Below are 13,512 nucleotides of genomic sequence, written 5' to 3'. Positions count from 1 at the left end.
GTTGTTGACCAATCAGATGGAGCCCTTTTATGTTAGATGTTCCCTCCTATGTCAACAAGGGTCATTTAGAGTACAATTCTTAAACTGTTGCAATAAAATGGGAGTGATGTTTTTGGTTGTTTCGCTATTTGTTTATATACCGCAAATTATATCGTTATCGCAATATTAATCCCTCATATCGCAAGTTTTCCTCATATCGTGCAGCCCTAGAATAAAGAAATTGCATCAAATCTAAAATACGGTCTTAAGAATGCGAGTTTTGACAAAACTGGAGCTAAAATGAGCACATGATCAATTCCCTTAAGTCAGCTAATATTTCTGCAGAGGAAACATCCGCCTCTCAGTTTTCTCTGAAGTCACTTTGACTCAACAAAAGCAAAAAACATTTCCCAATACCTGAACGTCTCAACTTAGACAAACTTCTTCCTGCTTAACGTGCATCTAAAAACGCCGCTGAAACAGCATTTTTTTAATCCTCGTGAAAATTCAGTCAGGTCACATTTTTACTGACGATCACGTCAGGAGGGCGCCGGTCTGAGACAATGACGGTATTCACAGCCGTCGGACCGGATGGGTCTGGAATGAAGGCTTCAGCAGATCGGCATGTCGGGCAGGAATGCTGCAGGACGGCAGTCGTCAGCTGATCTATGACAAACTGACTGATAAAAGGTGAGCAAAGGAAAACAAAGGAACTTAGAGCGAACAGGCCTCAGAAAACTACAAATCAGTGATCAACTTCTGAGAGCAAAGTGACCGTGATCGCTTTGTCTGACAGGGATTCCTGAGGCGGCAGGAACGGCGTGAAGCCACGAAAACAAACCACCGTCTGAAGGTGGTCATGACGCGTCTCACAGGTGACAGAGCAGCTCAACGGGATCAACCTGGAACCACGGCTGGCTTTGATCTGGAGACGTGACGCCACGAGTTTCTGCTTACAGATTTTCAAAATAAAACGCAGCACTTGAGGAAGGCCGATATCGTCTTGAGCTGCAGCAGGACGGCTCAGAGGGACAACTTTCTGATCTGGATGTGGAAATCTGTGGTCTGAAGATGACAGAGGCGGTAGATGAGACGTGGATCATGGCGCTGCAGCAGCAAAGAAAGAAAGAAGGAATCCGTTCAGACTAGACGAGTTTCTGAGATCAGGAGTGTGAAATGAGTCTTCAGGCAAACATGCAGCTGTTCTATTTCTAACATTTTCTTCTGTCTTTGACCCTCACGGTCACAGGAAGCACTTCGCTTCAGTGGCTGGCGTTTCCGTCAGAACATGAGCGCAGAGGAGGAACCCGTTTATTGACTCGGCTAAAAAGCTTGAGCAAACATCTGCAGCACTTTGTCCTCAAGGGATCAGACGGACTGTAATCTTTTAAGGTGGTCTGAGGCAACAGCTTTCCAGGAAGGCACAAGTTTCATCTGTTCTGCTTTTTCTTTTAGCTGCATTTGATGCAGCGGAAATGTTTGAGAAATTACAGGATGTTGGTGAAAAGAAAAAAAAAAGTGACAAAGTTTGGTGCTAAAAGGAAGTTCTTGCTGAGTTGATGTTTGGATGAAACCATTTAATCCTTTCATCCTTTAAAAAATTTAAATAAAAACACATGGATTCAAACCAGACCTCTAGATTCATTCTTAAAAATATTTCAGGTTGTTCCTTATTTCAGTAAAAGCCAAAAGTAGTTCTTTTGATTTTTAAATCTCTTCCATCCTTCTGGGGGAAATTAAAACTCCTGCCGAAGGCTTTTTCCTCTGGCTCTGCTTTGCCATCATCTGTGGTTGCCATGCCAACATAGAGCAGGAATCAGAGCATCGCTAAGATCAGAAACAGGGAAAGGAAAAAAAAGAAAAAGCGCCGTCACATCCAACCCAAACCCCACAGCGAGAGAAAATGTGGATTTTTTTTTTTGGGGGGGGGGGGGGGGGGTCAAAACTGAATCTGCGATTCGGTTGCTATGGGGCAAAATTCCACATCATCCTCATGTTTTGCTGAAGCAGCCATCAGTCAAGACCCAGACCTTCTTCTCTAAACATCTCCAGACGAACATGTAGGACTTCCAGCAGGGAAAACACAAAAGACCCCCCCCCCAACCGATGGGGGGAATGGAGAATAAAATCAGTGGGAATCAAAGTGAATGGGACCAGGTTTGACTTGGTGACTAGACGTCTGATGGTTCTACTGTGCAGAACCACGTTGCTAACGGCAACCAAAGAGCTGCGGGTTTGATTAAAAAAAACTGTTTTTTAAAACGACAATAATAAAAAGGGGGGAACATTAGTCAGAAGTGATTTAAGAATCCTTAAACTTTAACATATTTGTGAGAAACAAACATTAATTAAGCAATTAAACAACAACATTAATTACGTAATACATCTTTGTCATGTGCTTCATTGTTAGGATTCTTCGTTCTGTCTGATAAAGTTATGAACCGGATAAAGATAAATCATGTATTGGTTACGGTAGAACAGGGTGGGATTAGATACATTCACTTCTATAATCCCTTTCAAGCAATCTTTGATTTTATGTCTAATTATCGTAAGTTCTATTCGTCATTGTATGAATGTATAACTGATGATTGTAATGTTTTTGCGTATATTCTTCCTTGATAGCTTGAAATAGACCATTAAAAAAAACATAAGTTTCTCTAAAGATAAAAAAAAACTTAAGTTTTGATTTAAATCTTATACCTTCTGGTTGATTCTGCTTTCTTGTATAATTTGACTCAATGGGAATATTAGGTTTCCAAACATTTTTCGGTTACTCAGGGGGTGATTGGGGGGGGGGGGGGGGGGGTCTTCCGTTTCTTGGAGCCCCAGAAACGGCTTTAAACGCTCCTGCTAAAAATGAGCCAACATCTAAAAGAGCCTAAAAGTCCAAATAAAATAAAAAAAGCATTCAACCTGTTTAACATGAAGACTGGAGCATCAAGGTGTCCTTAAATTCATCCCTGGAGCCAAACTCGGAGCTGTTCGGACATTTCCGGCCACATTCCCGATAAATGCCGATAAAAAGAAAGGGGTGATAAATCCTGAAGGCTTCCACGCAGCTTTTCTTTCACGCACAGTTCCTTCTGACGGTGAAACGCACCGGAAACACGAGCGGAATAAATAAATCCTTGTTTCTCCGTTTCAGTTCAGGTCTGTGACGGCGGCGCGTGCGCGGTCCGATCCAACAAATGAAGCTCTGTTTGAAGATGAGATGATTAAAAAATGACAAAGTCCTACCATCATGCTGGTGTCCTCCCATCTTCTCCTGCCGCCACGCTCCGGGGCTCCTCACGGTCTGACACGCTCACCTGTTGACGTTCCAGCTGCCTTCATCACACCTGAACGTGACCGCCGCCTGCTGCTTTTATTCTGAAAGGCACCCGAGCGCCCCGGCTTCAAAATAAAAGCTTTGAAACCTCGGGTCTGTCAGTCGGCTGGAAGTCGAGATCCTCGTTCATTCTTCTGTTCTCCAGTAAAGCACGTGGTTTGACATAGGCTGAGGAAATCAAACAGATGAAACTTAAAACAATGTCCAAACATAAAGGAGACTAACAGAAAATAAAGAAATACGATTATTAATAACCATATTTTAACATAAATAAACTTTAATTTATCTGTAGATATTGTGGAGGTGTTGGGAATAAGATTTAGATGGAACCATATGAGAGTTTATACATGACAAATGTGTGTCAAATGTCACCAGGGGATGGTTGGGGTCGCGAGACGACCCAGAGGCGAGGTCTATGGCCAATGACGGGAGCATTTTAAACACGAGTTCAGTCATTTGGGACTCAAATCCAGATGAAGTTGTCATGTTTGGTGGAGGATTTAAATAAGGCTTCATTAAGGAAGTCAAAATTAATCACCTTCAGACATCCATAATTAGATAAAAAAAACTAAAGTGATTGTTTCTCAATCGATGAGTTTTCTTTACCACATGAAGTTCATAGGAATTTAGTTGACACATTTGAATCATTTTTGAAGAAAATCACAGGAAGCAGATTTGTCAGAAAATGATTTCATTTTTGTCAGGGTGGGATTAGAGATTAATAAATGTCTCCCATAAATCCATGAATACATTTAATTTTAAATTCTTATAAAGTTAAAAACCCAGATATTGAATTTATTATTGGATTGGTAAAAGTTCACTTTTTAGGAAGTTTCAGCTTCTGGTGCAGTTTTCCTCCAAGTCTTCAGGGGGCGCTGTACCAATCTGTAACTACGTCATAGGTCAAAGGGTATGGGTTGTCCGCCGCATGTTCATGTTGTGGATTTTCTGCACAGACGTAGATGCCGCACGTTTTAGCCGGAATATTGATTTATTGAAGATTTTCTTTGTTTTCAAGATGCCGCGTTTGGTCCGATAATTAGAACATCGCTTTTACACGTCACGCCCTTTTCTCCCTTAGCGGTAAGCTAACACTTCCATTTTCGGACAGTTAAAATTAATGTAAAAATCTTTGGTGTAAACATTTTGCTTCCTAGTCGTGTTTTTTAGTCTTTTATGTTGAGTTTTCCAACTCATGGTGGTTCTTCTGTCTGTAAAAACTCAAAGTTTGTGCAAGTAATGCATAAACGACATCAGCTAAATGCAACTGCTGCGTTTACTGACAGAGAAAAACTGCAGGAAAAGTGAGTTTTTAGACTCCTGCGGCGTTGCCAGCAAGTTTCTTACCTGTAAATGTGTTTCCAGATTTCTGCAGAACTTTTTCTTGTTTCTGTTCATCTTTAGTTTTTTTTTTAGGCAGAGATGAGGAACCTGAAGCTGCTGAAGAGCCTCCAGAGCTCCGATCTGGAGGCTCTGGGCTCCCCTCAGTGGGTCTGCGTCCGGGCCGACTCCGGCTCCCTGCTGATCACCTCCCAGTTCTCCATCGTAGAGTTCGACCCCCGCTCTGGACAGGTGCACCACCCATAAACCTGTGAATCTTCAGGGTCACTCAAGGACTTGAATCCAATCCCATTTTGGGAAGAGAAACAATAGTTTGTGTGATATTTTCAAAGAAATGGGTAAAAATGTTGGTGCAGTAGAACGCCGATGATCAGCTGACTAACCACCCTCTCCAGGTCTTGGGCGAAGCGTCCCTGACCGCAGACAGGTTCCTCCCCGAGGACGGCAGCGGGGCGGTGGTGGGGCTGCAGGACCTGGCGGATTTGGAGTCCGCCTGTTTGGCCACAGCGAGCGGAGACGTGCTTCTCTTCAACCTCAACACCTGCCAGGTGTGTAGAGGATCAGCGGGTTTGATTCCCTCACGCCGACATCCTACATTCAAAAAGTTATCTCTGTTTCTTGTGGATCGTCTGTTAGATCTTTGTTTTCCTGGAGATAGTTTGGCGTTTTGGGGGTCTGAAAGTTTGTACAGGAGACTGACCTGCTGGCCCCCCCTTCTTCTTCTTCTTCTTCAGCTGGAGTGCGTTGGCAGCGTGGACAGTGGCCTCACCGCCATGAGCTGGAGTCCTGACGAGGAGCTGGTTCTTCTCACCACAGGTCAGCAGGTCGAGTCGGAGGGATTCTGTGGAACAGAGACGTCTAGAAACGTCGGCGTCTGCTGTAACCGCAGTTTTCGTCTGCAGGTCAGGAAACCGTCGTCATGATGACCAAAGACTTTGAGCCGATCACAGAGGTGGGAATCCACCAGGACGACTTTGGTGAAGGTACGTTCTCCAGATGGTTTAATCTGGAAGGTTGGTCTCTGAGAGAAAAAACCCGTGGTTGATGTGTCCCGCTGGCTGTGCAGGGAAGTTCATCACGGTGGGATGGGGGAAGAAAGAGACGCAGTTTCACGGCTCGGAGGGGAAGAAGGCGGCGCAGAGGAAGATCCAGGTCCACCAAGACGTTCTTAAACTTCAGGAAACCAGAAAAAAAAAAAATCAGATGGCGCTCATTGACCTTTGGCCCAATGCAGGAGGTGGAGCCAGCGGTTGCCTGGGACGACCGCAGACCGCGAGTCACGTGGCGAGGAGATGGTCAGCTCTTCGCCGTCAGCGCCATCTGCCCTCAGACGGGAGCCAGGAAGGTCCGGATCTGGAGCCGGGAGGGGGTCCTGCAGGCCACCAGCGAGCTCATCAACGGGCTGGAGCAGGCGCTCTGCTGGAAGTGAGAACGTCTCTGTTGGTTCCCGCTTACAGGGGAGGGGCATCGGATCTGACGGGGTTCGGTTCTACGGAGTCTCTGAGACAGCCGTAGATCCTGGAGGAGGTTCTCCTGATCCCGGTGCTGGAATTCTTCCTGGATGAAGAGTCAGAAAAATCTGAAATGAGAGAAACATTTGTGCAAAAGTGGAACCAAGAACTCAAAGTCGCTTCGTTTCAAACAGTTCCTGCCCTGAAGGTCATTCCCAGTCAGAACCGTCGTCGGTCGGGCTCCGTGTTCTGGTAAATCGGAGCTTCGGGTCGCTGGGAGGAACGCGGTTCAGTGACTCCTGTGGTTCTGGTGTTTCAGGCCGTCCGGCAGCCTCCTCACCAGCTCGCAGCGCCAGCCCAACAAACACAGCGTGGTGTTCCTGGAGAAGAACGGACTTCTGCACGGAGACTTCACTCTGCCTTTCGCCAAAGACCGAGTCAAGGCACGCCGGCCGCCGCCCCCCATCCGCTCGCCGTGTGGCTGCGACCCGCGCTGACGCCGCTGTTCCTCGTGTTTCAGGTGAAGGAGCTGCTGTGGAACGGCGACTCCACTGTCCTGGGCGTCTGGTTGGAGGACGTGACCGCCGAGGGCGGCGGCGGCGGCAGCAGCTACAGTGAGTTGAGAGGGAACAGAAGCTTCTCTTGTAAACCCGAAGTTGTCCTCAGACCTCAGTTCTGCCTCCAGTCCAGCTCTGGACGGTGGGGAACTACCACTGGTACCTCAAGCAGAGCCTGGACTTTGGCAGAGACCCCCAGAAGGCTCCGGCCTCTGTGTGCTGGGATCCAGAGCGCCCCCTACGGCTCCACGTGGTGACGCGCAGCTGGACCTGCATCACTTACGACTGGAGCTGGACGACCGATCGGAGCGCCGGATCAGACGCCACCGACAACGCCAACGTGGCCGTAATTGACGGAGGTGAGCACCGATCAGACGGTCCTATCAGAAACGATCCAAACTTTACTAACACCCCACCCCCACCCCTCCAGATAGAATCCTGGTGACGACCTTCAGGCAGACCGTGGTCCCCCCCCCCATGAGCTCATTCCAGCTCCAGTCAACGTCCAACATCAACCAGGTGGCCTTCCTGTGTCGACCTGGAGGGTTTAATCAGCTGGCGGCGCTCACGTCTGACGGACAGGTCTGCCTCTACACCCCAGGTACCCCCTCCCATCTTTCTACTATTTAATGAGCAGATCACGAGTCATTTTTGGGGGATCAATAAAGATTCTCCCCGGTTCAGATGCAGGTGAAGCAGCAGACGGATCTGCAGACGGCTTCCGGGTGGCGTCCCGGCCTCTCGTGCTGCACAAAACCCTCAGGTGAACTCGCATGAACCCTCTTTGTGTGTTTTCGGCTGTGCGGGTGTTAAACCCTCCTCTTCATTTTCAGACTTGCGGTCGATGAGCCCGCCCCTCTGGCGCTGCGGCAGCTGCTGTGGCTCCAGGATGAGCTGTTTGCGTGCGTCACTGCTGGTCTGCTGCCGGGCTCCTCCGCCCTGCTGCTGCTGCGCCCCGAGGGCGACGCCCTGGCTGTCAGGTCAGCCGGCCGAGGCCCCCGCTTCCCCGCCAACCGCTCAGCTGTAGCGCTGCAGAGGACGGATGGTTTTCTCCGAGTTCAGTAGTGTTTTTGTGGTGCAGGGCGCGGGTGGAGGTGGAGGGCGTGGTGGTCGGCGTGACTCACTGCCCGCAGACGGGAACCGTGGCTCTGCAGCTGCAGGACGGACGGATCCGGAGGCTCCTCTGGGGTCAGAAAACTCTTCCAGCTGCATGTGAAACGTGTCTGCCGGAGCTGACCTTCAGCGTCTGCGTGCAGGTGGGGCGGAGCCGTCCGTGGAGGAGTGGCGGGATTCCAGCGGTTGCAGCATCGACTTCCCTGCTTCCTGCGCTCAAACGGCGCTGTGCCGCATCGGCAGAGAGGTACGCACGCCGTAACAGCGAAGACCCTTCAGGAAGTTCTCGTACCTTCATCGTCACTCACCTGTTCTCTGCAGGAACAGCTGCTCGGCCTCTCAGATAGATCTCACCTGTATGCCGGGGACACGGAGGTTTGATGCCGGCTCTCTCACTGTTGGCAGTGGCGGCGTGGGGTCCTCTGAGATCGTGTCTGCTTCTCCACAGCTGGCCTCCAACGTTTCTTCCTTCGCCGTCTGCAACGACTTCCTGCTCCTCACCACGCACTCGCACTGCTGCCGCTGCCTGCGTCTGAGCGCGCTCACGCTCAAAGGTGAGCCTCGCTGCAGCGCTCCTGCCTCCCTGTGGTTGATGGATGTAGCTTTGAATGACCTTTGACCTCTCAGGGCTGCAGGCAGCTCTGGCCTCGGATGGAGATCAGAACGATGAGACGTTCAGGCGAGTGGAGCGAGGATCCAGGATCGTGACCGTGGTTCCTCAGGACACCAGAGTCATCCTGCAGGTGGACTGAACCCGACAGAAACACGTTGACCTCTAGACCGGCGTCCACTGCAGCACAGACTCGATCATAGACTGTCTAATTGGATTGAAAAACCTTCTGCCACGTCTGTGAGAACAGTGTGCAGCAGAACAGTACAGATGTCTGCAGGATCCAACCAAGAACGTAAAAAGGCTGCACTGAAACAATCAGGATGTTCAGTCAACTATTTAAATCATAGGACTGCAACCTGAGGGGCCCAGGACCCACCAGGGCCCCAGGACCCACCAGGGCCCCAGGACCCACCAGGGGCACATTAACTCCTCAGTTCCAGCTTTTTCTCAGCTCCCTTGTTGCTCTTTTACACACTCGTTGTGGCTCTCTTTCCCCTTCCTTTGTGGCACTTTAACCCCATAGTTGGAGCTCTTTTACCCCCTTGTTGTTGCTCTTTTACCCCGTCGTTGTGACCTTTTTTCCGCCTTTATCTTGGCTAAATGAAAATAACTTTCTAAATTCTAAATCAGCAGGCCGTGTGTGATTTATAAATCCTGTAGAATCCACAGGTTTCAGACTAAATGTAGTGAAAAAGTTTGATCTCTGTTTATTATCAGAACAGGTTTAATGAAGAAAAGCGCTAAAATGTGTGTTTTTCCACACTAGACATTATTTGTGTTGGACCCTAAACCATGTTAATGCAGCAGCAGTCAGAACAAAAATGCTGGTTTTGACTTTTGTTGTTTAGAACATTTTCATTTAATACATTCGCTGCACCAGGATGATTTGTGGAAAATGTCTGTTATTTTCCTATTTCTGTGTTTTTGATTCAACTATTAAATAAAAGGTTTTTTGTTTAACGTGACAGAACTGGAGCGTTTAGGGGAACAGATTAACGTTCTCATTTAAACGTGCAGATGCCTCGAGGAAACCTGGAGAGCATCCATCACAGAGCTCTGGTTCTGGCTCAGATCAGGAAGTGGCTGGACGGGTGAGGTTCTTGTCCTTAATCCTCAGCAGATTCTGAGGAATCTCTGGGAGTTTGAACGTGTCTCTGCTGCAGGTTGAGGTTCCGAGAGGCGTTTGAGTGCATGAGGAAGCTGAGGATCAACCTGAACCTCATGTATGATCATAACCCAAAGGTACGGAGTCTGAAGCTTTCTGCTCACCGCCTCTCCTGCAGACTGATCCTGAACCGTCTCTGCAGGTTTTCCTGGAGAACGTGGAGACCTTCATCACGCAGCTGGACTCCATCAGCCACATCAACCTCTTCCTCACTGAGCTGAAGTGAGCTCCTGCCGAAGTCCCAGAACCCCCTTCTCTCCTCAAACTTTGTTCAAATCTCCCTGTTTACGTCTGAACAGAGAGGAAGACACAACCAGCAGCATGTACCCGCCCCCTGAAGGCGGCCCGGTCCAGACCTCCAGTGGGTCTGGACCCAAGAAGGTGGACGTCGTTAGTGAGGCTTTACTGAAGGCCATGGAGTCGATGGATCCACACAAGTCTGTGACTGTCCTGCTTCAGCCTGGTTTCTGTTTGACGCAGCTCAGAACCATCACCTTCCTCTTCTGTCCAGGTTCTGTCTGTCCATTCTGACCGCTCACGTGAAGAAGAGCGTCCCCGAGCTGGAGGTCGCTCTGCAGAAGGTCCACGAGCTGCGAGGTGGGAGGGCAAACACAGCAGCAGATCCATCTGTGGGAGAACCGCCGCAGCTCCCCTCTGGGTTTACCGGGGCGCCTCATCACAGATTGTGTGTCTGCAGTTAACCCTCCTGGAGCTCCGGGCGCCGTCGGTGCAGAAGAAGCTTTGAAGTACCTCCTCTTCCTCGTCAACGTCAACGATCTGTACGAACACTCTCTGGGAACGTACGACTTTGATCTGGTTCTCATGGTGGCAGAGAAATCTCAGAAGGTGAGTAGGGAGAGCGGCTCCTCCATCTCCGTTTCTGGTAGGTGTCCCACTTAAAAAGATGGGAGGAGCTCAGATTGATCCGTTTCTCCTCCGGATCCCTGCAGGACCCTAAAGAGTACCTCCCGTTCCTGAACAAACTGAAGAGCCTGGAGCCCCACTACCAGCGCTACACCATCGACAGACACCTGAAGCGCTACAGGAAGGCCTTGCTTCACCTCAGCAAGTGCGGTCAGTCATTTCACTGGTGAGCGTGAGGACCAGGGCGCCTGAACGGCGACTGTAAGCGGGTTTCTGCTGCCCTCAGGAGAGCAGCACTTCCCTGAAGTCCTGCAGCTGGTGACGGAGCAGCAGCTCTACGGCGAAGCTCTGCGTCTGTTCGCCGCTCACAGTCCTCAGCACAAGGTAGGGACGGCCGCTCTGCCGGAGCTCGCAGCGCCTGAACCTCGGTGACGCTCGCCTCTCGACTCGCAGGCTCTGACAGGCGCCTACGCCGAGTACCTGGTGGAGCAGCAGCAGGCGGAGCAGGCCGGCCTGTTGCTATGGCGATGTGGGGAGCTGGTCAGAGCCCTGCAGGCGTTCACCAGCAGCTCCAGCTGGAGAAACGCCATCTGCGTGGCCCAGGAGATACCGCTGCCGCCCGACCAGCTGGCTCTGCTGGCCAGGGACCTGGCAGGTAACCACGGCAACGGGAGGTCAGGCCAACCGTTAACGGGACAATGAGCCGACGGTTTGCGGTTTGTCCCCGCAGAGAAGCTGACTGAACAGAGGCGCTACTCAGAGGCTGCTCTGCTGCTGGACCAGTACGCCAAAGTGAGCCCACCTTCTGACTCCCGTTCCCGCCCGGTTGTTCCGCCGGCTCTGATCGTTTCTGTCTGACAGGACTGCGAGGAGGCCATCTTGGCGCTGATCACCGGGGCGGCGTGGGAGGAGGCGCTCAGGCTGGTTGGTACTTTCTCCAAGCTTTTAGGGGCGAACGTTTGACCCAAACAAAGACGTCTGACGAGCGATTCTCTCAGGTTCACGTGCACAACAGGCAGGACATCACCGAAACCAACCTGAAGCCGGCGCTGCTGGAAGGTGAGACCGCGGGGTCACATGACCACACACACAGGAAGGGTCGGAATGAAGAGCGCCGCTTGTGTTTCAGCGTTCAGCAGTCAGACGGCCTTTCTGGAGACTCAGACGGTGACGTTCGTGCGCCACAGGAGCCGGCTGGCCGTCGTCCGCAAGCAGAAGGAGAAGGCCAGGCTGGAGATGCTCGGTGAGGCGCTGGCTTCACGCTGCCGCACAGCTCCATGCCAACACGAAACCATGTACAATCGTCCACAGGAGGTCAAAATCCAGGCGTCTGGGCTTAAAACAAAAGACAGGTTTCCTCTGGAAATACAACCCTTCATCCCAGATCACTTAGATCTCATGTGATTCACATGACAAACCTAAACAGGAACGTCTTCAAAAGTTTTTCTTTCCTCATTCCAGCTTTCTGTCAAAGTTAATCAAACTCGTCTCCGTTTCCAAACCCAACAGAATGAATCCGCCCCGTTTCAAACTCATGAGTAAAAGTCCAGAAGAACTTTTTGGACTTTCTTTTGGTTTTTAGTTTTTCACCACCAGGTGTCCTCGTTACCCCGTTTTCTGTTTTAGCCGTCAACTGATTTGCTGCAACTTTAAAGGCTGGAAATTCATTCCAAAGTTCGACATCAGTTCAGGTTTTATTCAAAACCTTTTTCTGTTTTTGGGGATCTGAAAAAAAAAAGTGTTTAACAATGACGATTGAATTTTATTTATAACATTAAAAAGGTTGGAAATAACAGGATTTACTTAAAAAGAAAATGGATTTAATGGATCACTGTCTTTTTTTTTTTTAAACCAGCTGTTGCGAGGCTAATATTCTGCCTTCTTCATCAGATGAAGACGGTCCAGACTGTCCAGAAGCAGAGCTGTACTCTGAAGCCAGCAGCGTGATGACGGCCTCCAAATACTCGCAGAGCAACTCCCGCATTTCTTCGTAAGGAAAACGAGAAAAGCAGAAACGTCCCTTCAGTCGATGGTTTCGTCATTCGTGTGCTCGCCGCCCGCAGGAGGTCATCAAAGAACCGCCGCAAAGCAGAGAGGAAGAAGCTGAGTCTGAAGGAAGGAAGCCCGACGGAGGACAGAGCGCTGATGTACGCCCTGAGCGAGATCATCACCACCGTGGACAAGATGAGGGGTAAACCGCCAACCAGCAGCTGCTCAGCTCCAGTCCGACCAGTCTGATTTTTTTTCACTCTTTCTTGGTGTTTAAGATAAATTCAGCTTCAAATATAAAACTTTTAGCTCTTCAGAAACTCAGATACTAAATGACCATAAAAGAGCCAAAAAAAACTTGTTTTTTTATGCTTCTTCCTGTTTGCCACATCTTTTCTTCTGCTTATTTAGGATTTTTGGGGACATTAATGTGATCCTATTTAATACTTTTCATCTGTGCTTGGCTAAAGCAGGTTTCAGCTCTCAGAGGAAATGTCTTTTTTTTATTTTGCTCCTCAGAGGAGGTCCACTGCCTGCTGAAGGCGCTGGTTCTGTTCCACTTTGACAAACAGGCCCAGAAGCTGCAGCTGGCCTTCGGCGAAGCTCTGCAGACGATGGAGGCGGCGGTTCCGGAGGTGTGGCCCGAGGGCGTGCAGACCAGCCACGCCCCGGTAAGCAGAGCTCTCTCTCACCGAGCCACGGCCCGGCTCCCTTTAAAAGGTTCACGCAGCCAATCAGACGCCTGCACTCCCACTCCTCAGGTAACCGGGCCGAACTCCACTGCAAACAGCATCACGGCCTCCTTCCAGCAGCAGAAACCGTCAGCTGCACCGACAGGTGACAAACTGTAACGACAGGTTTGAATCCCAGAGCTGCTGCAGGTAAAAACCTCTTCCTCTGTTCCTGCAGATCCTGAAGTTCCTGCAGCTCCGAAGATGAGAAGTGGAGTCAAGTGGAAGCTGGTTGTTCTAAACTGACTAAACGTCTTTTTCTAAACTGTAAGGAGGAGTTCTAAAAATGTAATAAAGTTTTGTTTTGAATACGGCTTCAGTGAATTTCTCAGTCTGTCACGTTTCTGCAGAGCAAACCGTGAAAAATGTAGTCTAAAGAGC

General features: G+C 49.7%; 2 protein-coding genes and 1 long non-coding RNA gene across 5 annotated transcripts in view; 2 read left to right on the top strand and 1 right to left on the bottom strand.

Annotated features, from left to right (window-relative positions):
- Positions 1 to 3,363, bottom strand: part of arhgef37 (Rho guanine nucleotide exchange factor 37) — a 28,862-nt gene extending 25,499 nt beyond the window's left edge. The window contains exon 1 of the mRNA XM_011480557.3: positions 3,217 to 3,363. The gene's annotated coding sequence lies outside the window, so the exon portion shown is untranslated. The remainder of the gene's footprint in view (positions 1 to 3,216) is intronic.
- Positions 193 to 1,497, top strand: LOC110015792. The gene is made up of 2 exons (XR_002291063.2): positions 193 to 669; positions 776 to 1,497. It is a non-coding gene; the product is annotated as an uncharacterized LOC110015792 (long non-coding RNA).
- Positions 3,364 to 4,199: 836 nt separating the features above from the next.
- elp1 (elongator complex protein 1) lies at positions 4,200 to 13,445 on the top strand. 3 transcript variants are annotated; one of them, XM_023959392.1, is made up of 36 exons: positions 4,200 to 4,390; positions 4,724 to 4,879; positions 5,044 to 5,196; positions 5,383 to 5,464; positions 5,551 to 5,631; positions 5,715 to 5,800; positions 5,883 to 6,073; positions 6,419 to 6,542; positions 6,620 to 6,713; positions 6,785 to 7,015; positions 7,087 to 7,257; positions 7,341 to 7,419; positions 7,490 to 7,636; positions 7,738 to 7,844; positions 7,913 to 8,016; positions 8,091 to 8,144; positions 8,218 to 8,323; positions 8,397 to 8,512; positions 9,400 to 9,473; positions 9,546 to 9,624; positions 9,690 to 9,769; positions 9,847 to 9,984; positions 10,059 to 10,144; positions 10,245 to 10,393; positions 10,498 to 10,621; positions 10,698 to 10,795; positions 10,865 to 11,066; positions 11,142 to 11,203; positions 11,273 to 11,335; positions 11,410 to 11,470; positions 11,541 to 11,654; positions 12,302 to 12,401; positions 12,475 to 12,602; positions 12,920 to 13,071; positions 13,162 to 13,237; positions 13,310 to 13,445. In XM_023959392.1, the coding sequence occupies exons 2-36, from the start codon at positions 4,730 to 4,732 to the stop codon at positions 13,375 to 13,377; spliced, it is 3,930 nt and encodes a 1,309-aa protein (XP_023815160.1). In that variant the 5' UTR covers positions 4,200 to 4,390; positions 4,724 to 4,729; the 3' UTR covers positions 13,378 to 13,445. The 3 variants fall into 3 exon arrangements, with proteins under 3 accessions (XP_023815160.1, XP_011478858.2, XP_023815161.1); XM_011480556.3 differs by having other exon boundaries at positions 4,712 to 4,879; XM_023959393.1 differs by having other exon boundaries at positions 4,200 to 4,391; positions 4,715 to 4,879.
- The last annotated feature ends 67 nt before the right edge of the window (positions 13,446 to 13,512 follow it).

This window comes from Oryzias latipes, chromosome 10 (genome assembly GCF_002234675.1).
Source record: "Oryzias latipes chromosome 10, ASM223467v1".
Taxonomy (NCBI): Eukaryota; Metazoa; Chordata; class Actinopteri; order Beloniformes; family Adrianichthyidae; genus Oryzias; species Oryzias latipes.
Note: the sequence above shows the minus strand (reverse complement) of the source record. Positions and strands in the feature narration are given on the sequence as shown.

Coding starts and splice junctions, on each gene's coding strand:
- elp1 (XM_023959392.1), top strand. CDS start 4,730: ATGAGGAACCTGAAGCTGCTGAAGAGCCTCCAGAGCTCCGATCTGGAG. Junction 11,204..11,272: donor TGCTGGACCAGTACGCCAAA/GTGAGCCCACCT, acceptor TCTGTCTGACAG/GACTGCGAGGAGGCCATCTT. Junction 12,603..12,919: donor CACCGTGGACAAGATGAGGG/GTAAACCGCCAA, acceptor TTTGCTCCTCAG/AGGAGGTCCACTGCCTGCTG.